This window comes from Mercenaria mercenaria, chromosome 9, assembly GCF_021730395.1.
Source record: "Mercenaria mercenaria strain notata chromosome 9, MADL_Memer_1, whole genome shotgun sequence".
Lineage (NCBI taxonomy): Eukaryota > Metazoa > Mollusca > Bivalvia > Venerida > Veneridae > Mercenaria > Mercenaria mercenaria.
This window is the reverse complement of record NC_069369.1, coordinates 19,576,637-19,603,607: the sequence shown is the minus strand read 5'-3', so window position 1 is coordinate 19,603,607 and position 26,971 is coordinate 19,576,637. Positions and strand designations below refer to the sequence as shown.

At 35.0% G+C, this 26,971-nt stretch overlaps 1 protein-coding gene across 1 annotated transcript; it reads right to left on the bottom strand.

Moving 5' to 3' along the window:
* Nucleotides 1-25,844, bottom strand: LOC128559423 (mucin-5AC-like). Its single transcript, XM_053550948.1, has 6 exons — nucleotides 25,709-25,844; nucleotides 21,574-21,686; nucleotides 6,240-6,411; nucleotides 4,982-5,202; nucleotides 3,583-3,852; nucleotides 1-1,118 (listed from the first exon to the last, which is right to left on the bottom strand). Exons 2-6 carry the CDS (start codon nucleotides 21,623-21,625, stop codon nucleotides 139-141), a joined length of 1,695 nt encoding a protein of 564 aa, XP_053406923.1. The 5' UTR covers nucleotides 21,626-21,686; nucleotides 25,709-25,844; the 3' UTR covers nucleotides 1-138.
* Nucleotides 25,845-26,971: the final 1,127 nt, after the last annotated feature.

Sequence of the window (26,971 nt, the reverse complement as noted above, 5' to 3'; positions counted from 1 at the left end):
GACAAATATGTTTGTTTTATTGAAATACAACAGGTTCTGTTGCAGGCATTACGATAACAAGTTTCCCTATTATCAAACAACCTTTTTTCAAAAAGTTTTATATCCTATCACATTCAAAATGATAATATAGAATCTTTATTATAGTGCCGAATCTTCTTCCTCTAAATGGTCGACGGAGTTTGATGAAAAGACTTTTTCCTGTGTGATATATTTAAAAAACCTGATTCCATCCGAAACAATCATTAGTCCGAACACTATACAAATAAAAGCGATGGCAACATAACCTACGGATTTAGCAACCACTCTGTTATCTTGAGCACTTGTTTTCTTTCTGATAGTTGCAGAAAGTTTAGTTTTGTCTACTTGTAGTTTAACAACAAGATATGCAACCTTTTCTTCTGTAGTCATATTTAACCATGCCGGATCAGACTTGTACCCTCCTATAAATTCAGACAAATCTGAGCATCCGCATGTACAAGCTGCAGATGTAGACGTTATAGCATCTGTTGCTGTGCTTGAAGTTATTGGTGCGGCGGTTGTAGTTGTAGTGGCGGCAGTTGTAGTGGCGGATGCAGCGGTTGTAGTTGTGGGTGCCGCGGTTGTAGTTGTTGGTGCTGCGGTTGTAGTTGTTGGTGCGGCGGTTGTAATTGTAGGGGCCGCGGTTGTAATTGTAGGGGCCGCGGTTGTTGGTGAGGCGGTTGTAGTTGTTGATGCTGCGGTTGTAGTTGTTGGTGCTGCGGTTGTAGTTGTTGGTGCGGCGGTAGTAGTTGTAGGGGCTGCGGTTGTAGTTGTAGGGGCTGCAGTTGTTGGTGCCGCGGTTGTAGTTGTAGGGGCCGCGGTTGTAGTTGTTGGTGCGGCGGTTTTAGTTGTAGGGGCCGCGGTTGTAGTTGTTGGTGCGGCGGTTGTGGTTGTAGGGGCCGCGGTTGTAGTTGTTGGTGCCTCGGTTGTAGTTGTATGGGCGGCGGTTGTAGTTGTGGGTGCTTCAGTTGTTGTTGTTGTCGATGTTGTTGTTGGTACGGTAGTAGTTGTTGTTTGATCAGTGTAAGGAGAACAAATCTCAGTTGGTGTAGCACTATTGTCTTCACCGACCGATGTATCGTCTGCTGTGTCTAATGCCTCTGTTTGGAAAAAACAAACAAAAAAAATAATGAGCTACACATTCTGATATAAATGCTTTACGTTTACTAGATTTAAACTAGTTTTAAAAACAAATACCAATTCTGTGTCAGTTTTTTTTTATAAATATCTCCATAATTTTGTAAGAACCAAACATATATCAGACTACACATCATTCAACATGTCTCCAAGAAAAAAACCCGAAGGAAGTTTGAATCTAACAATTATATCGTTTTTATACTAAGATGAATAACTACCGAATAGAAAAATGCCGCTCCGCTACATACAATGTGCCTCATTGAGATAATGATGCCAGATAAATTTCCAGTTAGCCTATTCCGTATGCACAGAACTTGTTTACTGAACTGTGCGTTTTAGGTGAGTAATACGTGATAGGAATGGGCTGGTACATTTTCTCGTTCACGACCATAGTTCTCATAATACACCTAGGGGTAGGGGAGCATGATTCTAACACAGCCCGATATAGTTCCCTTTAAAACAAAGAAGACTGAAATTGTGTGTTGATATGCAACACATACACAGTCTGTGCGTCACAGTTATAACGTCATAGCGCCAAACGTCCTATAGCGACGCGCTGTAGAAAAAAACAACAGCACAGAACAGGCAAATAGTGGGTCAATCTTCAAAAATGAAGGCAATAATCCTTGCTAACGTGCTAGAATTGAAAAGTGGTTTGTTCTTGAATAAAATCAATGTTTTCCGTTCACATGCGTAGATTATATCACTCGTGCTGCGCCCTCGTGTTATAATTCTTTCGCAATGATTTTATTCAACGACAAATCACTAAATGAGCTAAAATATTTCTTAAACAAAGAAGATTGAAACTGTGTGATAATATGCAACACAAGTGCAATTTATACGTCACATTTATTACGTCATAGTATCAAACGCCATAGCGGCGAGCTGCAAAGGAAAAACCCCACACAGAAAGCAGGCAAATATTTGGTGATTATCTCCAAAGAATGCTGATAATAATCCTTGATAACGTGTTAGAATCGAAATAATATATCTCAAACAGTGTTTTGCTTTTAAACAAAATCATTGTTTGTCGTTCAGCTGCTGCACTCTCGTGATAGAATTCCTTCTCATCTGAACTCTAACCAATTATTTTATTCAACGACAAATCACTGAATGAGATATATTACGAATATTTCTTAAACAATGGCATTTTCTTTCTGGCCTTGTACCAGTGTTCTACTTCATTAATGATATACCCCCGATATGTCGTCAGGGTTTATATCAACTGATGTCAGTTTTCCTTTTGCATTATATATTTAGAGCTCATGTAAACTAATTTTTTCAAACATTTGAGAGATTTGAGAGATTTACGGGTACTTTTAAAACATCAATCAACATATAAAGTAAACAACTGGAATATGCATAGTTATAGGTTATTAGCTTTGTATCTGGAAATATGCACGAGTTCTCAGCGGAAATATTGCGCGACTTTAGGAGCGCAATATTCCTCCGCTGAAGAACGAGTGCATATTTCCCGATGCAAAGATAATAACCTTTTTATTACATACACATCTACACGTATAAATATAATGTAAATATCTTAAATTTGTTCAATAGCCTGAATAGGATTGACAATGCTGAACTAAATAGAGAAAAATAGTGCAAGAACAGACACTGAATTACGTTACGCACCCGATATGAAATTCAGGCGTCAGTATATGGAAAAATATTGACGTTTCCGGTGCCAGTGTAACTTAACGGGGAATAGAAACGTGTATGTAATAATAAAGATATATTCACACATTTATGGGATACACCTTCAAAATTTCGCATGCCTACATTGCAAATAAAGTGACAAGTTTCAATTTATTTTGCAGTTTTAGGTGATATACTATAAATTGCATTCTAATATGACTAGCAATGCTTAAATCATCACGATATTTAGCGCCATGTATGCATATAGAAATAGCGCTTTCAAATTTGATCAAATATTGTACTTAACAGCATGTTTAAAAGTGAAATGTCACATTACACAACTGTCTTGATTAGTTTACACACATACTGAGTTGGTTATTCGCTTTGCAGCATAATTCGAACATGAACTCATATTGATTACCATATCCGGTCCTGGCGCGTATAAACAATGGAGCGTGACGACCTGCTTTTCGGCGCGATGCATGCGCGAAGAAACAGTTCTATCATATTTGATCTAAATTTTACATTTGAAATATTAGAATCGAAATAATTTATAGCAAAACCGTGTTTGAACACTATTTATATACTCGGGTGGTTATACGTCGTTCTAAATAATTTAACTCGGGCTGCGCACTCGTGAAATTATTACGCCCGACAAATGACCGCCCATCGTGTATAAATAATGTGAAAACGATGTTTTGCTATAAATCATTTCTTAAATTACACTGCATGTAGATGATTGAATTTAAGATATTGTAAGTCTCATATACACAAACAAATACATTTCCTTACTTGAATAGCATGTTTTTATGGACATGTCAGTGGTACTTGCGTCATACGTTGCCGAATCAGTAAAATAGAACGGATCGTCGGCAAAATATAAAGCACAGTTGTTTGACCCGAGTGCGGAGTAGAAATTTAGACCCCAGCAATTGCGATTGTTTTCTATTTTGACCAGACATTTTGATTCGCATGCATTTTTATCAAGTGTTGTCATGGTAACCAATGTAAAATCTACGGTTTTAGTAGGAATTCCAGTTCTTCTGTTAAACAAACAGTCATCTGAAAAAAACACAAAAAATGCCTTGATAAATCAACCTACTAACATCAATTTTCATACTATTCTTTAGGAATTGAATACCATCAAGTTTGGCAAGAATCTTATCATGAAAACAGCAATGGCTTATATTATTATTCGCGTTAACAGAAACTTACTGTAAACATGTAGCGTTAAGATAATAATCTAGGTGACAAATGTTATGTTTATATACAGGAAATAATACATGGGTGTGTTTCATCGTGTGGAGGCGGAAATATTTTCGTACTCAAAGTATTGCTTAACAGCAAAATCGTAAAATTACTGTGGCGGTTGTAATAGCAAACGTTTTATTCTAACGTTACAACAAACGCTAAAATTCCATTCTAGCATACAACTGCTGTTATTGACACTTTTCGGGGGTGTTTTAACAGGAGATAAAACGTGTGTTAACAAGGAAATTCTCGCACTCGCGTGCTGTTATAACACCTTTTTATATATGTGCGTTTCGTGGCAAAGCGTAAACGCCATTCGGCCCCAAAACGGATAATTCAAAACGAAATGACGTCAACGTAAAAAAACAACTCAGACATTCCCGCGCATTTCGTGGAAATTTAATGACGTTGAGTACATTGTATTCATTTATCAGTTTTTTACGCGTTTTATGCTAGAATAGCGTTAGCGCATGTTCTTTTCGTGTTATAACATCTTCAGAATCCCTCGGGAATCGTTGGTACCATCGCCCTAACGGGCTCGGGCACCAACCAATCCTTCGGGATTCTGCAGATGTTATAACACTAAAAAACATGCGTTATCCCTACATTCATAACGTTCTGTTTAAATGCATGTATCCCCGGCCATGTGAATTCATTACAATTATTCTAGTATTAACATGCATTTCATTTTCAACTTAATTATGACAGATATCACACAATCTTCCCTGTTCAGGAATATTTTCAAATCTTCCTGTTTCTAATCGAATCCGGGCTACACCACATCTAAACTTAACCAGTGCTGCTCTCTGTTCAATTGGTAAAAAGACATTAACTTACTCTTCAGTCTGAAGCTTTTGCTTAATGCGATATGAAAAACACAAAAATACTCGACTAGATGAACACTATAGTACAATAGTCCCTATGTGTATACACTGTTTACCTCCTAGTTTCTCACACACAAATCTGTGGTTATGGTCACACTGATGTGTTTTCCAGCCTAAACCATCTTTATCCGACTGAATACATTTCTTTTTGCTTGTATCTTTGGGTTCCGCGTCATCTTTATAATTGCTGTATTCTAGCCAGAAACAATTAGTCCAGGCGAAGATATCGCTTGTACCAATGGCTGGATAGTGAAGACCTATCCATGGATCTTCGTTTCTAAAATGAAGACGTACATATCCAACATATTAAAGTCAAAATGTCCGGCGAATTAGTGGCTTAGCATCTTTCACATATATATATATATATAAACAGTGAGGGTAAAAAACATTCAAACGGGAATTATGGAATCTATTTCAAAAGAATTATACCCGAAAATGAAATGACGCGTGTTTATCTTTTAATTGGCGTAAAGTAGTCAAACACGTCGTTGCTGTGCCCACGATACATTTTGTACACGACAGAACGAAAGCGCGCCATGAACAAGAACGAACACCATATTATTGTCCTTTGGTATAACTTTATACTGGAAAGGTCTTTACGTGAAATGCACTGCTTCGTGAAAGTGTGTACTAGTTACATAAATGGTTAATCAAAAGTATTTAATATAAATACCGTGCCACTTTAAATTAATTGCAATTACAAAATGAAAATCCATTTCACATAATTTATACAATATGCTATGCCAAAAGTGCTGAACGATAGGGACTTAGCTGTATTATATTTTCATGTAAGGAATTCTTTGAAGCGGTTTATGTGTTTTGTTGGTTTAACTCCGTTTTTAACAGCAGTTAATGTATTTTTCAAAGCCATGTTTCTGTATTCCTATTGAGGACGTGTCGCTTTGGAGGAAATGCCACGGAGAACAAACGTCAATAGACAAGGTCCGCAGAACGGAAATTGTTTTAAACATGATCTGAGACGGTCAGGAACATCTAACTTTTCAGAAATTCCTGGATTTTTTTTTTCAAATAATTTCTACAACTGATTTTTAGAATATTTGATTTTTACACATTATCCTCACTTCAATATGCTACACTACCGTTTTAGAGTACTGTCTACGAAAAGACATGAAGAAAAAATGAAATCAAATTAGTAAATGTATATTGATTTACATAAAGAACGAACGAAAAGACGACAGTAACACGGTTATCGTTGCGTATTTACCTACGTGTTTTCAAGACTATAAACAAAAGATAAAAACTCAGGATGTGTGCAGATATGAAAAACATGAAATGAGGTGAATACCAACTTACTTATTCCAGTCAGTCTTATACTTTTCGAGGACAGTAGTTCTTTCTATGGAATCCTCTACATATAGTTTGCCTCCTGCGTTCTCGCAGATTTTTTCTGCCTCGTTCCAAGATCGGTCATAATCGTGGAATGTTACCGTCACCTGTTTGTTGCTTACTGTTATCATTTGAATTTCTTAAAAAAAATCAAAGGAAACAAGTTTCAAATGTATTTGCGGTACAGTGCTCTCAATGATGGAAAAATGTGAGAATGGTTTCAAACAAACGTTGAACTGGTCAACCAATAAAAATCTTTATAATATTTGGTCGACAAATGAAACGATGCAATCGTCAGGTCATATAGAAAGGACAGTATTTCACATTGCCAGTAAAACATAATGATCTACGCCTTATGTACATTTATTTGACTACGGCAATATATCTGTATTAAATACATTGCTAGAACTGCAATAGCAAGACGAATGTCTGTACTGCAGAGATCACTAGAAATGAGATAGCAAGACAAAGACCTGCTGTACTGGACAGATCGCTAGTAATGCGATGGCAACTGGAGAGATCACTAGAAATGCGATCGCAAGACAGAAGTATACATGAAAGAGATTGTTAAAAATGCGACAGCAAGACAAAGGTCTGTATTAGAGAGATCGTTGGAAAAGCGACAGCAAGACAAAGGTATATATGCGAGAGATTGCGAGAAATGCGATAGCAAGACAAATGCTTGTACAAGAGAGATGGTTATAAATGTGATAGTACGACAAACGGCTGTACTAGGGAGATAGCTAGAAATGCTACAACAAGACAAAGGTCTATACTACAGAGATTGCTAGAAATGCGATAGAAAGACAAAGATCAGGTCAAACAGATTGCTAGAAATGCGATAGCAAGACAAATGTCAGCTCTAAAGAGATACTACAAATGCGGCAAAAGTATGTACAAGAGAGATTACTAGAAATGCAATAGCAAGACAAAGGTCTAGTGTATAAAATGATGGCTATAGGAATGCGATAGTTAGACAAATGTTTGAACTAGAGTGATTGCTAAAATGCGATAGCAATACATACATTGTAGGAATGTACTAGAAAGTTTGCTAAAAATGAGATAGCAAGACAAATGTTTGTATGACAGAATTTTCTAAAATGTGACATGTTTCATTTAGAGAGATTGTTCAAATGCGAAAGCAAGACAAATGTCAGTATTAAAGAGATTGTTTGAAATGCGACAGCAAGACAAAGGATTGTTAGAAATGCGACAGCAAGACGAAGGTCTGCAATAGAGAGATTGCTAGAAAGGCGATATTAAGACAAATGAGCATGAAGAATAAAGTATGAAAGTTAAACCATTATATTATTGAGGTACCCCGGTATTAAGTTCTCAACAGAAAGTAATATCAGATGCAATTTGGATTTTTAGGTACCATCTCTAGCATATCAACGTATTTTATTACAATTATAATAATTCAGTTAATAAATCTACAGTTGTTAATAGCCTTTTAGTATCTATCAACAACAATCATTTTACTTTAAGCATATTTTAATTTTACAAATAAGTGGAAAAACTGATAAAAAAACACATGTATTGTACTTATCACATAGAAAGGACGTTATTTCATGTGCCAACAAAGAAAAAAACAACAGAAAATTAACTTGGGTGCTTGTGACCTGGGTAATATACATGGCACATTGACTTGTAAATGGTGAATAGTTATGCTAAGGTATTTGAATATACATCCATGCATAAAAAAGTTACATACCAGACAAAAAAAGTGAAACCTTTACCTTGACCATGTACTAGAGGTCTGGGTCTTACATGACAAATCAATTTGATATCATGGTGACTGTGTGTGCCAAGCTACTTAAATATCAATCCACGCAAAGTAAAGTTACTGGCAAGACAAAAATAGACATATTGTCTTTGACCTCAAAGCGTGTCCTTGACCTTTGGTAAAGGGGCCTGGGACTTGTATGTGACACGTCGTCTTATTATGGAGAATATTCCTGTCAGGTGATTTTTGAAATTGCATGATGGATAGTAGAGTAATGAACGGACATTAAACTTAAGCTGTTAACCAGTGACCTCCAAGTGCGACCTTGAAATCTGAGCTAATGGTCTCGGTCTTGCACGTGACATGTCTTCTCATTATCGAGAATATTTGTGCTAAGAAATTTCATTCAAAATCCCATGATAATTGGCAGAGATATGGCCCGAACATGAAACAGACGCTGTTAACCTTTGATCTCAAAGTGTGACCTTGACTTTAGAGCTAGGGGTCTGTGTCTTGTGCGCAACACTTCGACACATTTAAGGGGCATTTGTTCCGTTTTATTTCAAAATACATTAATGGATGGCAGTTATGGACCGCGGACAGAAGTGCGAAGGATGGATGGAAGGACGTAGCCCATTTCTATGTTGTTGTTTTTTCTCCGAAAATGCGGGGGACAAAAATCTAAGTATCTTGTTACAGTGGCGTGTGATCGTGTCTACCGTGTGTGCTTTTCTATTAAGGGCTTTGTGTTTCGATAGGCTAAATGGTTAACCTAATAAGGTTTTGACATTCTGACATGATAGAATAAAATGTCCCGACATAGGACAGCTGCGGCGTCCCATAAGGATGAATGGCGTAAACATTTTAAACTTTTGTAACTGCTTTGTATGATTTAACGTTTGTTCGTGAAAACAGGTCATTAGGAAAAATAAATCGTTTTTCGAAACCGAACTGTTTTCATTTTCAAAGAAAAGTTAATAACATCCTTATCACATGTTTCATTTTCATCATAAGTCAAGTCGGCCTCCCGTTAAATTAGACTGTTTTGTTATAAATAATTTCATAATAATTTCCTGAATAGCTGTCACTTTAACGTTAGATTACTATATAATCAATACATCAACGCTTTTTAAATTATCGTTAGATATGCATCACGTCTATTTCATTTGTTCTCAGCAGTCCCGCTAATCCACATGTTCCACCGGGCGTCAGAACATAGATTTTAATGTCTACGTAGAATGCGTATTGCAGCGGAACAATTGCAAACAAAATGATAATCATGGTTCATTAATAACGGAGAAATTACATGAAATGACATGATTGCAGGCCGTGAATGATCTGAAACACCTTCTATGTTTGTCACGGCAGCAAACATAAAACTAGTGTATTGAATACGCTGAGATGAAATATGAACAAATGATTCACATTGTTTTTAGGCCTAATATTTGTCCGATGGTGATCGTTATGGCCCAAACCACAAAGCCGGGGGCACTGGCACAAGATCAGAAGGAAAATGCCTACGTACGTGTTATACCCTACCCCTAGGTATTCTATAAGAACCATGGTCGTGAACGGGAAAATATACTAACCCGTTTCAATCGCGCATTTCATACCTTAAACACGCAGTGCGGTAAATGTGTACTATGGATATCAAACAAGTGGTAATTTATCTTCCATTGTGTACCGGTCACATTTTTTCAATACATCTTATCTTAGAAAAAAAAAACGCGTAGTTTATAGTAATTTCAACATTACACAAAAAACTTGCTTGAACTTCCCTGGTGAAGTTCCGTTCTAGATTACAAACCATTCTGATTGGCTGTTGTGAAAATGTATGTCAATCGTCATTTTACTACTGTACACGTGTTCGCTAAAATATGTGAAAATGCAGCAAAATGAATGAAATATACAGAACAGATGCAGACCAATGTACGATTTCAAATTAAAGATCATATATATACAAGATGAATTTCATTCATCATTTCGAGTTTTAGAGTAAAATTGTGATTTTTTGAAAAATTTGTTTTTGTTTGTTTACGTTTCGCCAAACATGTGCGCACTGCCGTGACCTCTAGACCGGATGTTCATTAGGGAAGTTCAAGCAAGTTTTTCCTGTAACGTTGACGAAAGCATAAAATATGTTGATAATCTCAGCAATATGGAATATTGAGACAATGTGACTGGTGCACGATGGAAGATAAATTATCGCTTGTTTAATATACTAGGTACCAATTCACCGAACTGCGCTTTTAAGTTGAGAAATGTACGATTAAAACGGGTTAGTGCACTTTCCCGTTCATGACCATGGTTCTTATAGAATACCTAGGGGTAGGGTATAACACGTACGGAAGCATTTTCTTTCTGATCTGGTGCCAGTGGCCGGGGGCAATATGACTACAAGAGGACAAAATTAAGATTAGTAAAAATCCCTTGACTTATGATAATTTTATTGTATACGTAAGTAAATAATTTATTAAAGTGACAGGTGTTGTACAGTATAGTGGTAGGCCGTTGGTCTAGTGGTAACCCGCTTGACTGTTAATCCAGAGGTCCGGGGTTCGAATCTAAGTTAGCGGGACAAGCCTTATCCAAAAAGGATTTCTCTCTATCAATTTTGATGACTTTATCTCACTCTGTGTGGGCGTTATATAAATCTGGTATATATTTATGTACTTTAGCTTTACAATTTGTTTATTTATTATCCTGATGAAGGCTATTGATTAGTCGAAACTAGTAGATCACATATTAAAATCGTTAAAACTTTGTTGGTCTTTGACGTGTTGTCCCTCTTCCTGGTCTATATTATTCTTTAATAAATCTGGTATAATAATGACAATAATAATAATGATAATAATAATAATAATAGTAGCAGTGGTAAATCTAGATCCTAGCGTAATATAACACTCGGCCCAATGGACCTATAAGTCACCTAGAGAGTACAATAAAATTTTACATGACATATTTATTATATCAGATCCCTCTCAATTTACCATTCAAAACGTATGAATCCCACATTGGCCCTGTTTCCTTACACTGGTTTTGACTTTGTTATATAAAACCTGCCTTTTTATACTTTCTTATATTAGTTTGGCTCATTTTGCACAATTTTCCTGACAGTGTCTAATATTTTATAGCTTAATAATATTTTTCATTGTTTATTTATGTCTCGTCCATTTTCAAACAGCAGTATTAAACAAATATACATGTACACTAGCATTAAAACAGCAAATGGTCATTTTCTTTTAGAAAGACAGAATACATCCCCTATCTTAATAAAGTACCCATGTAACTACAAACAACAACAACAACATACTATTTAAAATGAGAAAATTAAGAACCTGTCTTTAAGGACTTAAATTTATTCGGAAGGTCAAAGAAAAAGATATCTCAATCAACTCATAACAATCTTATTCCGTGTAAAATACATATTTTTGTGTTCATCATACTTTGTGCGAAACGTCGTTATTGAAAGTACATGCAGAGTTTTGCATGGCATCTAGGCTCGTAGAAAGGAGCGTACACAAGAAAAAATTGCTAACTTTAGTTACACAATGACTTGCTAGAGTCCTACGATTCTGTTTGACTTTAAGACTACTTAATTCTGTTGCGCTGCCGGGAAGGAACAGGTCACTGCTAGATATAGAGTTAGAAACGATATCTCTACTTTGTGTAGTATGCGCATTCTGAAATTTTCAATGTAAGCACAAGAAAGTAAAAAGAAAAAATATGTGTTTGTTATTGTGATTCCCGTATTAGATTTTATTTAAATGATATTTCAAACTGTAATGATTATTTGTTAATACTTGATTACCCTGCGCGATTATGGGTTACCTGTCTGACGAAGTACATGTATAATGACCCGAGGGTAGCAGGCCCGAAGGTCTGTATTCACTTTAGTAATGTATTTAATATCTATGTCTTAATTTACCAACAGGTATCCGAAACTGACTGAATTGCAGCATGGAACCGGTTAGTAAACATATTACGCCATATAAACTACGTCATCAATGTATAGACACTAGGTACAGTATACAGAGTAGTATGTTGCAAACATCGACAATATTATAAAGGTGCCAAATAAAGACAATATAAAAGCATAAATCTTAAAGAAAGACTACACATTTTAAAATATACTACTACACATTATGATAGCCGTGCAATATTCCCTCGAAGTCAAAACATGTGCAGAGAAATGAATGATTGTTTTGTTTTTTTTTGTATTTTCTTAGACTGACATGGATGGTCATTTTGTCCTTCTTTCGTGTTTATCGCTTTTCCGTAATCGGTCTGAAATTCTTCGGCCTCACGTAATTCTATAATTAATTCAAATGAATATCCATTTAAAGCCCTGCTCCGCGGCTATTCAAATTCTTTTGTATGTATGCAACCATGATTACAATATGGTAACATTTAAGCCACGTGCTACACTCAGCACGCAAAACACAGTATTTACATATAAATTTTATTAAATTAGACTCTATTTGACAGGCGACACTGTTCATAATCAGTTGGTATCATATGCTTTTTGAGTGAAAATTCAAGGTTGAAGGTAGTACGGATCAATGGCTTTTAAAGACATGGCGCCACAAAATAACCTTATTTTTTGTATTTCATCATGGTAATTATACATGATTTGCACGAAAAATATCAGATATACAAGATTTTAGTTTCAAATTGACAGTGACATATATCAGGCCAAGACAATGTGTTTAATGCCTAAGTTGGTAAGTTCACTATATATCTAGCAATATATATTCTTTTCAAATACCTGACTCATTTCCAGCTGAAGGACATCATAATGGTTGCTATGGCAACAATGCTAACTACCTTAAAATCCGTTTTACTGCAAAATTGGCATTTAATAATGTGTTACTAAACAACAAACACTGCTGTTAGAAACATTTACAACACAACAATGATGATATGCAAGTTGCTTCGATTTCCATTCTATCTTAGGCTATGTTGCTAGGGTAACCATGCATATTTGAGACAAAACATTCTTTTAGTTCTAAATATTACAACAGTAGATGTTATATACAAAATTAAGCAGACTATGACTTGTCATGAAATAGTTATCAGAATAATTTGTAAAATAACAGACAGTCAAATAATTTGATGTTGTCATGGTATAGTAGTCGCAACTTGACCGCGATGGTTGACCTTAGGCTGATTATTTATATCGGTTATTTCATTATAGAAATCAAGGGTGCTTAGGGTAGCCTTGTATATTTATACGGAATTAGTTTGTATACAGTGCAGTATCAAAGTATATATACTTACATTTGATCAATTGAAACTTTCCAATTAAATACACTAATTTATATTTACACAAAATTATATTTCCTTTTTCTCGTGCAGCTCGTGTTTTACGTACACTCCTTTTCAATAATAGGTTGTGCCTCATTATGTATTATAATGCAAAGGTCAAACATCGGGGTCAAGTTGCGTCCACTATAACAATAATGTCAATATCATTGAATATTTCACTTAGAGCTAAATTAACCGATTTTCTCGATCCTAGGACCTTCAGTACGTGAAGCGAGCGCTCTACCACTGAGTCACATGGACTGCCAACAGTTACGCGTGTAAAACTAATATATATTTCTAATTGGCTTTACCTATAGCAGTCGTCTGTCATTTCCAGCGGAAAAACAATTTGTGTGCGTTTTTATATGGTGTTCGTTATTGGGGTATATATTTTATGACATATTGTAAGATATTTTTATACCTATTTACATTTTAAATTAAATTAGGGCGATTCCAGAATTAACTGTATGGGTTGTCGGACGGCAATCGAATTTTTATTGACGGGTGGTGGGGTGCATCGGAAAATCATAATTATGGGTGGTGGGGTCCATCAGAAAATCATAATTATGGGTGGTGGTCTTCAGAAAGTTCGTCTTTATGGGTGGTGGGTTGATTGTAAAAATATTGAAAATATGGATGGGTGGGTGTTTGATCACCTCTCTTCATAACTTACGGATATTTTCCTTTCTTTTTAACTAGAAGTCGCTACTTTACTGGCCGCGATACACGGAACGCAATTTTTACATCACTAGCTGATGTAAAAACTATTATCATTTTTATTTCTGTTCATTAAATATATCATTTTTCTGTCTCGTTCCCGTTTATGTCACCGATTATGTACGATATCACGCACTTGTGTAGAATTCAATAATACCCGTGAAGACCGATTGATAATTCCATTTTTCCCTTTCATTCACACTCGTGTATTCTTACAAGCATGTACCGTTTGTTATGCCACCAGTTACGGATGTTTCTCATACGCCGTAAAAAGAAATAGAATGAAGCTAAATGAAACCGAGGCAGGCCGAAACGAAAACATGCGTGAATTGAGTAAAAAAAATGAATGAAGATCAGCCGATTTTTTTCATGCTCACACAAATATTTTAAACGAGCGTCAGATTCCACTTAAAATCGTATGTTAATAAATCAATGGTACCGATTTCATTATCCGATGCCGACGTAAATAACATATCGTCATCATTCATCTTAATGACATATTTGCCTCCGGTATTTCAATATATTTGTGAAGCACAAGCCGATTTTGAAACCTTATTTACAAGAAAATGTGTAAAGTCGCTAAGAAAACCAACATCATAATATTCCAAACAGTAATTCTCGTTTATAATTATGGGAAGTCACTAATGTCGCACACAGTCATATTTACTGCAGTATTACACAAATGTCTACTTTACTGTTATATGTGGCCTTACATGTAATTGAACTATTTAAACTGTTCATGCGCGGTTTATCTACTTTTCTGTCGAATTGTTCGGTTTATTCACTTGCATATCACTGCAAAGTTAAACTATAAAAATAGTGAACATCAATTTCTTTAAAATACTTGCATGATTTATGTTGAGCATGATAAAAGACAAAACCACATGTACATTTGATTTGCAAGGTGAACTTATCTTCTAATAGTTTCCAATCATATTTTGCCCACAGATTAATGCAAATGATAGACAGACTTATCATAAATAAGTGCATTCTTGCAGTTTAAAGTATTAATGACAAAGCCAGCATCGTAAAAAGAAATCTTTTTTAAAACTTATTCTACGATGAAGTAAAATAAATGTGACTTGCGTAATATGTCATATCGTTTCCTAAACATTACCATTCTTAATTATTTTCATTATACGTTAAACAGAATGTGGACAAAAAAGATCACGAGTTGTTACTTTAGCGTTTAGCCATTTAACCTTTAGCCTGCTGGCGGCAACTGATTTTGCCTTTGCGACCAGTGCAGACCAAGATCAGCCTGCACATCCGTGCAGTCTGATCATGGTCTGCACTGTTCGCTATTCAGTCAGTAAATTTTCAGTAAACACCCCTTCAAATGATGAGTGGTATTGCCCATATTGAATGATGGACCAGTCTATTTTAGAAATTTAGCAGGCTAAGGGTTAAAGGCACTGACCTCCACATTTTAGCTTAAAGTTTGGTCATATTTCGAACATTAGAACACGAGATTTTGTTTCTAATCTGTCTTAAAATGCAAATCAAGATAGAGAGAGAAAAAAACATGCTCGAGTTGGGAATCAAACCCGGGCCGCCGCGGCAATAAAAAATTTCCTGCGGTCCTGGCCAATACACCACTGAGAAATATGCGCGTAACGGCCGTCAAATAAATATAAAGGCAGTCTACACTATACCGATATTTTGAATGGAAAAAATCGCAAAATCAACTAATTCTTAGGTGTTTCTATTACATAATATGTCGGTATCTAAGTTTTAAAACCTTAAGAACTATAGCAATAGATTTCTGATATCTAATTTTTTCTTTTTTGTTGTCGTACGATCTGGAGGTCAGTGCCTTTAAAACAAGTTTACTAAAACATGTACTGTGTGAAATTATTATTCTAAAACCGGTTGACTAGCGCTCGTCTAATGAATGAAAAAAATGCCGGGAAAAGGTGAATTCAATTCAAGGTAAGACTACAAGCATTCCTATGTTTCCTCATTGTCTTATTGGTTTCATTATTCCTAAATGTTCCACCTTTCATGTACAAAACACGTGAAATATGCGCTTGTAATTAGGAATGCATTTTGTAAATTTAAATTAATAGTATAGGTACTCAAACTGCACTTGCAAATGCATGAATTTCAAAATCCACACGCCATTGAAAGGAGACGTATATATGTAGACGTGCGTATCCATATATATATGTTCAACTACATATTTTTGCGTTACATGTAACTATAATTAATTACATGCACTTATATATTTATGCTTCCACGTATATTTTGAAACGTGTACAAACGTAGCGAATTTAGTAAAGTTAAAATTGAACAGTTGAATCTGTTACATTTTAGCTCGACTTTTCAAATAAAAAATAGAGCTTTTGCACTCGCCCCAGCGTCAGCGTCGGCGTCGGCCTCGCCGTTAGTTTAAGTTTTTTTATAAAGTAAAACATCTCTAATACCAGCTTTCATTGCGGGTGATCACGTGACTTTTGTTTATGATCACATTGTGTCCACTTTAATGGCTACCCCCATGTACAAGAAGGTTATTTGTATTTTACTGCAATTTCTCATTACATTTGAATATATTTTACCGACCATGTTCCAGCCAACATCGTTCGATTCCAACGATGTATCATGTTGCTATGTGAGTGTTGCCGTTTTTCCATTTACCTTGCAGAGATTTTCGAAGCGGTGACTTTTCTCTTGAAAAAGTGTGGTCACATTGAGTCCCAAATTCCAAAATACATTTTATGCATTTCAACAGGTTTGTTGTTGGTAGGAATCGACTGAAAATGCATGAAACAGACGCTGTTAACCTTTGATCTCAAAGTGTGACCTTTACTTTAAAGCTAGGGGTCTGGGTATTGTGCGCAACACGTCAACTCATTAAGGGGACATTTGTTCCAAGTTATTTCAAAACTATATAATAAGTATATTAATAGATAGCAGATATGGACCGGGTACGTAGTGTGACGGATGGACGGAAGGACGTTGCCCATTTCTGTGTCGTTTTTATTCTGTCCGGAAAAAGCTAGGGACAATAATCTATGTATCTTGTTAAGTGTCGTGTGATCGTGTCTACCGTGCGTACTTTTTGTATTAACAGCTTTGCGTTTCACCAGACTAACTAGTTAACATAATAAGACACTGTTTTAACAAATTAACACAACACTTTGACACGATAACATAAAACGTACCGACATAAGACATCATCCCCTAAGGATGAATGGCGTAAACATTTTAAACATGATTTAAAGTCTGTTTGTGATAACAGATCATTAGGAAAAATAAATCGAAACCGAACTGTTTTCATTTTCAAAGAAAAGTTAATTACAACCTTATCACATGTTTCATTTTCATGATAAATGAAGTCGGCCTCCCGTTAAATTAGACTGTTTTGTTATAAATAATTTCATAACAATTTCCTGAATAGCTGTCACTTTAACGTTAGATTACTATATAATCAATACATCAACGCTTTTTAAATTATCGTTAGATATGCATCGCGTCTATTTCATTTGTTCTCAGCAGTCCCGCTAATCCGCATGTTCCACCGGGCGTCAGAACTATAGATTTTAATTTCCACGTAGAATGCGTATTGCAGCGAAACAATCGCAAACATAATGATAATCATGGTTCATTAATACCGGAGAAATTACATGAAATGACATGATTACAGGCCGTGAATGATCTGAAACACCTTCCATGTTTGTCACGGCAGCAAACATATAACTAGTGTATTGAAGTACGCTGAGATGAAATATGAACAGAACAGAAAATGTATTTAACGAGTACACTACAGGTACATTGTTAAACTTGCACATGGTTTACATAATACAATTTTAGTTTCTTTCTGTTCTGTTCTGTTCTGATGAAATATAAACAAATGATTCACATCATTGTTTTTAGGCATAATATTTGTCCTATGGTGGTCGTTATGGCCCAAACCACAAAGTCGGGGGCAATATGACTACAAGAGGACAAAATTAAGATTAGTAAAAATCCCTTGACTTATGATAATTTTATTGTATACGTAAGTAAATAATTTATTAAAGTGACAGGTGTTGTACAGTATAGTGGTAGGCCGTTGGTCTAGTGGTAACCCGCTTGACTGTTAATCCAGAGGCCCGGGGTTCGAATCTAAGTTAGCGGGACAAGCCTTATCCAAAAAGGATTTCTCTCTATCAATTTTGGTGACTTTATCTCACTCTGTGTGGGCGTTATATAAATCTGGTATAATAATGACAATAATAATAATGATAATAATAATAATAGCAGTAGTAAATCTAGATCCTAGCGTAATATAACACTCGGCCCCAATGGGCCTAAAATTTTACATGATATATTTATTATATCAGATCTGTATTGACCCTCTCAATTTACCATTCAAAACCCATGCATTCCACATTGGCTTTGTTTCCTTATACTGGCCCTGACGTTGTTATATAAAACCTGCCTTTTCATACTTTCTAAGATGAGTTTGCTTGTGACTTATTTTACACAATTTACGTGACAGTGTCTAACACAATAATACAATTCATTGTTTATTCATGTCTCGTCCATTTACAAACAGCAGTATTAAACGAATATACATGTACACTAGCATTAAAATAGCAAATGGTCATTCTCTTTTAGAAAGACATAATACATTCCCTGTTAGAAATATAAATGCATATTATTGATACTGTCCAGTCATATCACATATTTGCATGTAAAACACAATAACACCAATGTTTATCTTACATAAAGTATCCATGTGACTACAAACATGAAAGTTCACAAAACAACAACAACAAAATCTAAAATGAGAAAATTAAGAATCGTCTCAACACATCCAGTATGTCTTTAAGAGCTTCTATAAGTTAATTCGTAAGGTCAAAGAACAGTTCAAAGATATTATTTGGTATCTATCTCAATCAATTCATAACAATCTTATTCCGTGTAAAATTCATATTTTTGTGTTAATCAAACTTTATGCGAAACGTCGTTAATGAAAGTACATGCAGAGTTCTGCATGGCATCTATGCTAGAAGAAAGGAGAGTAAACAAGAAAAAATTGCTATTTTAGTTACGCAATAACTTGCTAGAGTCCTACGAATCTGTTTGCCTTAAGGTAGTTCTGCACGTTTGATAAACCGGAAGTGATGGCGTAACGCCATTTTTCCGGAAAACGTAGAATAAAGACTGGATTCGGCATACGGAACAGAAAATCATTTTATGAATTAATTGCAACCTGTGAGTAAATTTATTACAATGGCACTGTTGCTATATTGTAAAGTCAAAATATGATATTAAAACATATCACTCGTTAAATAATTCAAAATAACGTCTTAAAATTAGCGTGAAATGTCCGGTTTACTTTAATCATGGTCAAATATCTCAAAAATAAGCACACGGACCTATATATTTTATTTCATCAAATTATAGGCCATGTCTTTGTTTACAACTGTGAGAAGTTTCATCAAAATCTACATTGTAGAAAAATTTCTATTCGCGAAAATGTTATGAAAGTTATGATTTTCCCATAGACTTCCATTATGAAATATTGCGTGAGGTCCCTATTTTTCAAATCAGTCTAGCAAAAAATCAAGCACACGACCCTATCTTTTTTATTTGCTTATTTTTTTAGGTATATTCTGAAGTTTTGAAAAATCAGTGTTTAATCAAATTCTACATTGTAGAAATAATTTCGATCCAAACGTGCAGAACTACCTTAAAGACTATTTAATAAGCTGCCCAGAAGGGGCAGGTCACTGCTATACGATAGTGCTTACATTTTGAGTAAGTGAGTGAGTTGGGTTTTACGGCGAATCGACACAAAATGGTCATATATCGCCGAGCTTACATTTTGAAGTTTTCAATGTAAGCACAATAAAAGTAAAAATCTATGTGTTCATGTCTTAGATTTTATCTAAATGATATTTCAAACGGTATTAATTATTTACTAATATTTGATTGCCCTGTGAGATTATGGGTTAACTGCCTGACGAAGTACATGTATAATAACCCGAGGGTAGCAAGCCCGAATGTCTGTATTCACTTTAGTAATGTATTTACTATCTAGGCCTTAATCTAGGTCACAACCATCTAAATAGTTTTCCCTATATATTCTATATAAAACTGACATTTTTTAAAAAGCTTCCAAACATAGCTAGACCCATTTCAGAGAACAAATCATTACCTCATTTTAAAGAGTTATGATAAAACTGATATAAAATGAAGAGAAAAGTAGGGGTCATGTATCTTCTAAGAGAGATCTCTCTGGTCACATTTGCCTTCTGTAAAATCACATCAAAATCACACTGCTGTGACCTGGAAGTACTACTCATACTACAACTGAGATTCACTTCACCAAATACAACCTGCTCTCACATTTTTCCTACCAAAATGTCACAAATACATCCACAATGAAATTTAAACAGAAACTGGCTTTAATTTAGACCTCTGTTGCCATGCCAAGCGAAAAATTAGTGTTCAAATACCTGGCAGCCATTACGCGACTAGACCAGATAGCTCCCACGCTGGTTCCTTTAGTATAGTTAGGCCTATAATACCAACAGGTATCCGAAACTGACCCAATTGCATCGCATAAATTTTAGCATGGAACAGGTTAGTAAACAGATGACGTCATGTAAACTACGTCATCAATAATACAGACACTAGGTATTGTATAGAGTAACTTATTGCAAATATTGACGTTATTATTTAGTTTTAAACTCACTAGATAATATATAGACGTTTAGGCACGCTGATTAAAAACTATTCATTTCACAAAATATTCACATGAGCATACGGAAATACTTAGTCAAATGAAAGCTGATACTACTACTGTAGTAATTGAGAGATAAAATTAAAGAATTATTATACGTTATTCATTAATGTTTACATTTCAAAAAATGAACTGAAGATAGTCCGTCAGCAACTGCCGTGTAATGACAGGGCGACGTGTAAAGCTTAAATGTACACGGCAGATTTATGCGAAATAAAGAGGCAGATATAGGATAAAAACGCTTTACTATTAAAATGATATAAAGATACCTATAACCCAGAAAATATTATCAAATAAGCGATGAACTGATAAACATTGGTATTACGTATTCATAGCAACAATTCAATTTGCTTAAAACATCATTAGTGTATATGTACATGATTTTGTCTTATTTGTATAAAAAGTAATAGCTCCGCTTAAAGATAAAATAGGCAACCGCCTCGATAGCCTATTGGTAGAGCATCCGCTTCGAGTACGGGAGGTAGTGAATTCGATCCACGGCCGCGTCATACCATAGACGTGAAAAATGGTACCAGTAGCTCCCTTGCATGACGCAAATGGGAAACTGGTCTCTTCTCTCATACCCTCGTGGCGATGGATTCCATCAGGAATGAGGTGTCGAGAGTGATTAATATAAGTTGTAGTACTTGTTGTTTCACAATCGACCTAAAATAAATTAGTATAAACTAAAGATAAAATAACAGGTTCAGGTCATCAACTGATTCGTCTCCGTATTGTGATATTACTATATTGAATATTAACTTCTCGTTTTCAGAGAGGCTTAAATGATAACGCTGATAAATGTTGTACATTACCTTTTATTTTGGCAAGTGTGCATAAGATGAATATTTTCAGAAAGAACGTCATGCTGTTACTAAGGCAGGATTCTTCCCGATCATCCTGATGTCAAACCATGTCACTTCCGCGACTGAAAATAAAAATACATATTTTGTTTTGCTTTTGTATGGCGTCACATGGACGTTTTAAAGCAGTAATAATGACCCTTGACTTATAACAGAGAAGCCATATGTAACCATACATTTACATGCACCAACTTTACTCCACTAAGAACAGTCATGACCCCTACCTTTCCTCACTTGATCCTAATCATATCTAAAACAAGAACATTAACTTCTGAAGTATGTTCTCTCATGGGCAACATCTATCATGACGTTCACAAATATATAGCATTTAACGTAAAAAAAAATCATATTTCAAAATGTTTACACCCTCAGCCATTCATAATCACATTTGTGTTTACCTATAACTTATTGTGCAAGTTCGATGGGTTAGGAAGTCTTCAGTAATTTGCCCTTTATTTACCACACGTGCCAAATTTTACTATTAACCACATTCTAGCATAATAACGTCTTTGCCGGCCAATGCTAATAATTTTTAGAGAGATTGTTTTTACCAGTAAGATCTAAATCAACCAAATCGGACGGGTGGTCTAGAGTTATGTGCTCCTGATTCATTTCTTCATCATTTCTAATTTTATTCATAAGGACAACTTAAAGATCGTGTAACATTTTAAATATGTACCGCATAAAGACCAGTGGGTCTAAAGGCTTATGCTTATCCCGATCGATCGAAAAAGCCATATTCCACTACTTTTACGCTCTAGGTCTCCCTGTCAAAATATAAATGACAGTTTTATAGTTTTATAGGGCACAGTACGTAAAAACTGGTGTCATAATGAATGCTATTCCAGAATGAAAAGAGAAAAAAGTACGCAAACAAAGTAGCATTTGCACGTACCAGAGTCATTGTATAATACAACCTACTAGTATTGGAAGATCCTTTGGAAGCATGGAACGCAACTAAGCATGCTATGCATGTCACATACAAAAAAACATGCACAGCCCTACAAGGGACGATACGCATGAACATGATTAATGAAAGTGCATGAGTCTAATAACATAATGGTGCACCCATACCAGAGTCAAATATTGTATAATGCACTCGTATCAGCTTAAAAGCATCAAATAAAGAATGCCATGCATTACCATAGTCGAATAAGCTATACTAAAATAGGCATCTAACGCACTAACCAGAGTCAAAAAATACACGATACACATGTGTCAGGGCTAAATAAGATAGGTTACGTATCTAATGAAGGAAGTTCATTTACGTCAGATATACAATGAGCAAAACAACATACGATACGCACGTATCAGAATCAAGTAGGATACGCACGTACTATGGTCAAATAAAGGTAGGACATATCACAGCAAGTAAAGTACAATTCGCATGTATCTGACTCAAATGAGCAATGATACGCTTGTGCTCGAGTCAAATGACGCACACGATATGGAAATAAGGCACCTTACGCACGAGTGAAATTAGGCATTTCTGAGGTACATTGGAGTTTGGTCATAAAAGCATTTGTACATTAAAACAGTTTTTGTAAAGTAACTATTCTAATAGATATGAACAAGAACAATTACCAAAGTCACAGTCTGGTAAATTTCTATCTTTTCACAAATTCGTAGCATGTGCGGAAAAAATGAAAAGTGTCACACTTGGAAGTGAGATATATTCAACTTTCACGAAAAGAATACAAATTTTCTCAAATTGTCTATTTACATTATGCTAATTCATTAAAACAAGCAAAGAATTAAACAAAAAACTATCATTCAGAATGCAACTGTTATGCATTATATTTTACTGATAAAATACAGTATTTAAACAAATTTCATAAAATAAAAAGCAATATGAAGAAAATCAAAATTAATACTGACTGGGAGTTTTTACATGTTCCCTTTTCATGGACCTAAAGTGCTCGCACCTTATTTAAATTTGATTTTAATCGGCCGTGAAACGTTAATGCATAACAAAGGTATCACATGCACATAGTAGCTAGATCTTTGGCATGTTCTGTTGTTGTTTTACTCGTATGATAAAAAAAACTTGTTCGCGGCAAATTCAAATATTTTAGTCATAAATGTGGGAAAGAAAAGTAATCGAGTCTGACCAGCTCCCTGTGCAAATATTCCTTCATATCGAGCCATTGATAAATAACTTATCAGTCTGTGAAGTAGCTGTCAAATACATACACGCATATTGTATAACACCGGATTTTAAAAAAATTAACTGATACAATGTATCTACTTTTTAAGCTGACAATTAGTAGTTATGGTATGCGTAACATATCACACGCCATATACTAGTATCAGTTATTTTTACTGAGAAAATTGACATTCAAAGGAAACGGCTTACCACCAACTACATAATCATACAGATAGCTCATCGTTCCGTACAGGTTGCCCATATAATACCTGGACGTGTGCAGTCACTGTATGTATATACATTTTCGAATACGCATTTTTGAACATAGAAATGAAATTTCACAAAATTTTGATTATGAATAATTTTTGCGGTGACCCTCCTATACAAATCAACCTGGGCTCACATTTGTCTGTAACTCGTAAGTAACAAGTGAAGCTCCTAAGTTGCCTTCCTGAGTTTCATAATTCAAAAACCTAGAGGTTTCTGTCAAATTACTTCAAAATCTGGTCCGCAAGGTATTCCATATGCATTTAGGAAAACTGGCCTGTATGTGCCTGTATCATTACGTTATACAAACACACTTGAAGCCTTTTATAAGGTGAGCGCTCTAGGGTCAACGACCCTCTTGTTTTTCTCGTTACACATGTTTGGTGTCCAACACCTTTTAACTCCAATGCCGACGAGTTTGTTTTAGAAATATGTGTAGATAAATTTGGTTTAGAAATTCTATGTTCTGAATTTTGACACCTATAACCAGTACTTGCTAGAAATATTAAATGGTATTTAAAGCAAACAACATTTATGCTATAGTACACCAGTAGTAGAATTATACAGCATATGGTCCACAGTAACGGCCACAATGCGTATTAGACGTTTTTCCAGACTTCCAGACGCAATCCATGATATTTTTGAGGACATCTTTCCTGTGTTTCATTTCCTTACATACATACTACTTATTCTGCACCAAAAAGTTTATGTTGGAATAAGTTCAACCCAAAAGTTAAAATGACCAGCCTATATTCTATGAGATTTTAGATTGTCAGTACCTTTAACATCACTGGCAGATAGTCTCTATACTTGCTAACCTTGAGAGAAAAGCTAGGCATAGTTTGTAATAAACTCTAACAACAGCCGTTTTGTTTCCCTATTAAACAAACAAGACTGAAACTGTGTTTTATTAAGCAACACATTTAGTCCGTATGTCACAATTATGACGTCAAACGTCATAAACGATCGCTGAATAAATAAATCACATTATACATGTAACTAGTTGATGATTATATTCAAGGACGTAGATGATTATCCTTAACAACACATTAGAATCGAAATAATATATCTCAAACAGTGATTTGCTCTTGATTCTAACACGACCAACTAATAACCTACATACTTGTAGAGCACAATCTATCTCGGGTTATTCTGCAATAAACCGACCTTGAACTATGCTGCGCGGGCAGCGTTGTTTGGCTAAATGTCGCGGCGTAGCAAGCAGTTGTAATTTATGTTTGATAAAAATACTCCAGGCCTCTGATTCTCGTCTAACGTTATTTAAAGTAAGCCGAGTTAGAATTGAAATAATAAGTATCTAAATAAGGTTTATCGTAGAATAACCCTCGTTTGTCGTTCTTATACGTAGAAATATATAACTCAGGCCTACGGCCTTTGTGATATATTCATACGCATAAGAAGTCCAAACTCGGGTTATTCTACGATAACCTAATTCTGATACTAATTATTTCTCAAACAAAATCATTGCTTGTCGTTCAGATGCGTATTATCATATCACATGGGCTGCAAACTCCTGACATAAATCTTTCGCATTTGAACTACAAACAATGATTTTATTTAACGACCAATCACTTTTTGCGATATATCATTTTTATAATATGATTATGCAAGCCTGATAAAAATGGAGAAAAAAACTCAAGTTGTTTCACTTACTTGGAAAACGTACTCTTTTTTGTCACATTCAGTGAAATCCACATATAAATTGATGTTCTCACTGTTCTCGATGTAATGAACATTTAAGCACAAACTATTACTGAAATGCACCATTACCATTGTGTCATGTCAGTCGCATTGTATCAATTGCCACAAATGTCTAAGTATTTATTCATGAAATTATAGACCGTATTGGAACACTGATCCGGGATGGTGGATTTGCAAAATAGACCTGCCGTTATTGATGCTTATCAAAATAAATTGTTTTCGCTCGTGTTTCGACTATAATCATTTCTATTAATTATAAAAGTGTTAAATAAACTACTGATTTATCCATGAAGTGTTATTGGAAAGTTTTTGCACTGTTTTAAGAACTATAAGCTAAGGCGCAAGCAGTCAATTGGAATACCTTGTAATGTTTTAAATAAGCATTGATTGCAAAGAGAAATATTTAAATTGATATTTTTACCATAGCATTCTACTGATAGTATAATATTTGTTATAATCATATTTCTTAAGTGCTCCCAATTCTTGCAGACGTATATAGGATAAATTGATAACAGGAACACACCGAGTACAGTGTCACATCACCAACACTTCATTGATATCATATTAACATTTTAGCTCATTTCTCGAACGGTAAAAAGCCGTAATGCCATACCTAATGCACACGAGGACATTTAAATGAAATTTATATTCGCTTCTGTTGAAGATGACTTGAATATACATTTTAAAATTGTCCGAAAGTGCTATTTACATCATTTATGAATGTGCATCAACATTACAACAATCCCAAAGGAGTTTTGATTGGCATGATGGCACTAATTTAACTTACCAGAAATAGCACACTCATTTAATCCATTTAATATTTTCGTATATTTATCAATTAGCACTTTACAAAACAAATAGATACGCTCCTGCTCTTGGCGTGAAATTCACTGAAGTCAATTAGACATCATTATCAAAAAAGTTAGATATATGGCCCTATTTCAATATTTTCAGGCGGTGTATTTGTTTACTATTGTTTGATGTACATTTTCCGAAACAAAGTTTTCTCAGTTTTTATTTAAACATAATATAATATTCATCATATTATATATTATTGTAATGATCTCTATGAGTGATAAAAGAACCCTTTTTTAAACGTTTTAAAATATTTTACTAGATTTTCGAGATGTTTCATTAGCCGGAAATTATACGCATGGTCATAAAATTGACAATATTAAAACATTTTTGAAATTCCCAAAGTTCCTACTAATATCG

Coding starts and splice junctions, on each gene's coding strand:
- LOC128559423 (XM_053550948.1), bottom strand. CDS start 21,625: ATGACGTTCTTTCTGAAAATATTCATCTTATGCACACTTGCCAAAATA. Junction 3,853..4,981: donor TGTGTGTGAGAAACTAGGAG/GTAAACAGTGTA, acceptor TGTTTTTTTCAG/ATGACTGTTTGTTTAACAGA. Junction 1,119..3,582: donor CATAAAAACATGCTATTCAA/GTAAGGAAATGT, acceptor TTTTCCAAACAG/AGGCATTAGACACAGCAGAC.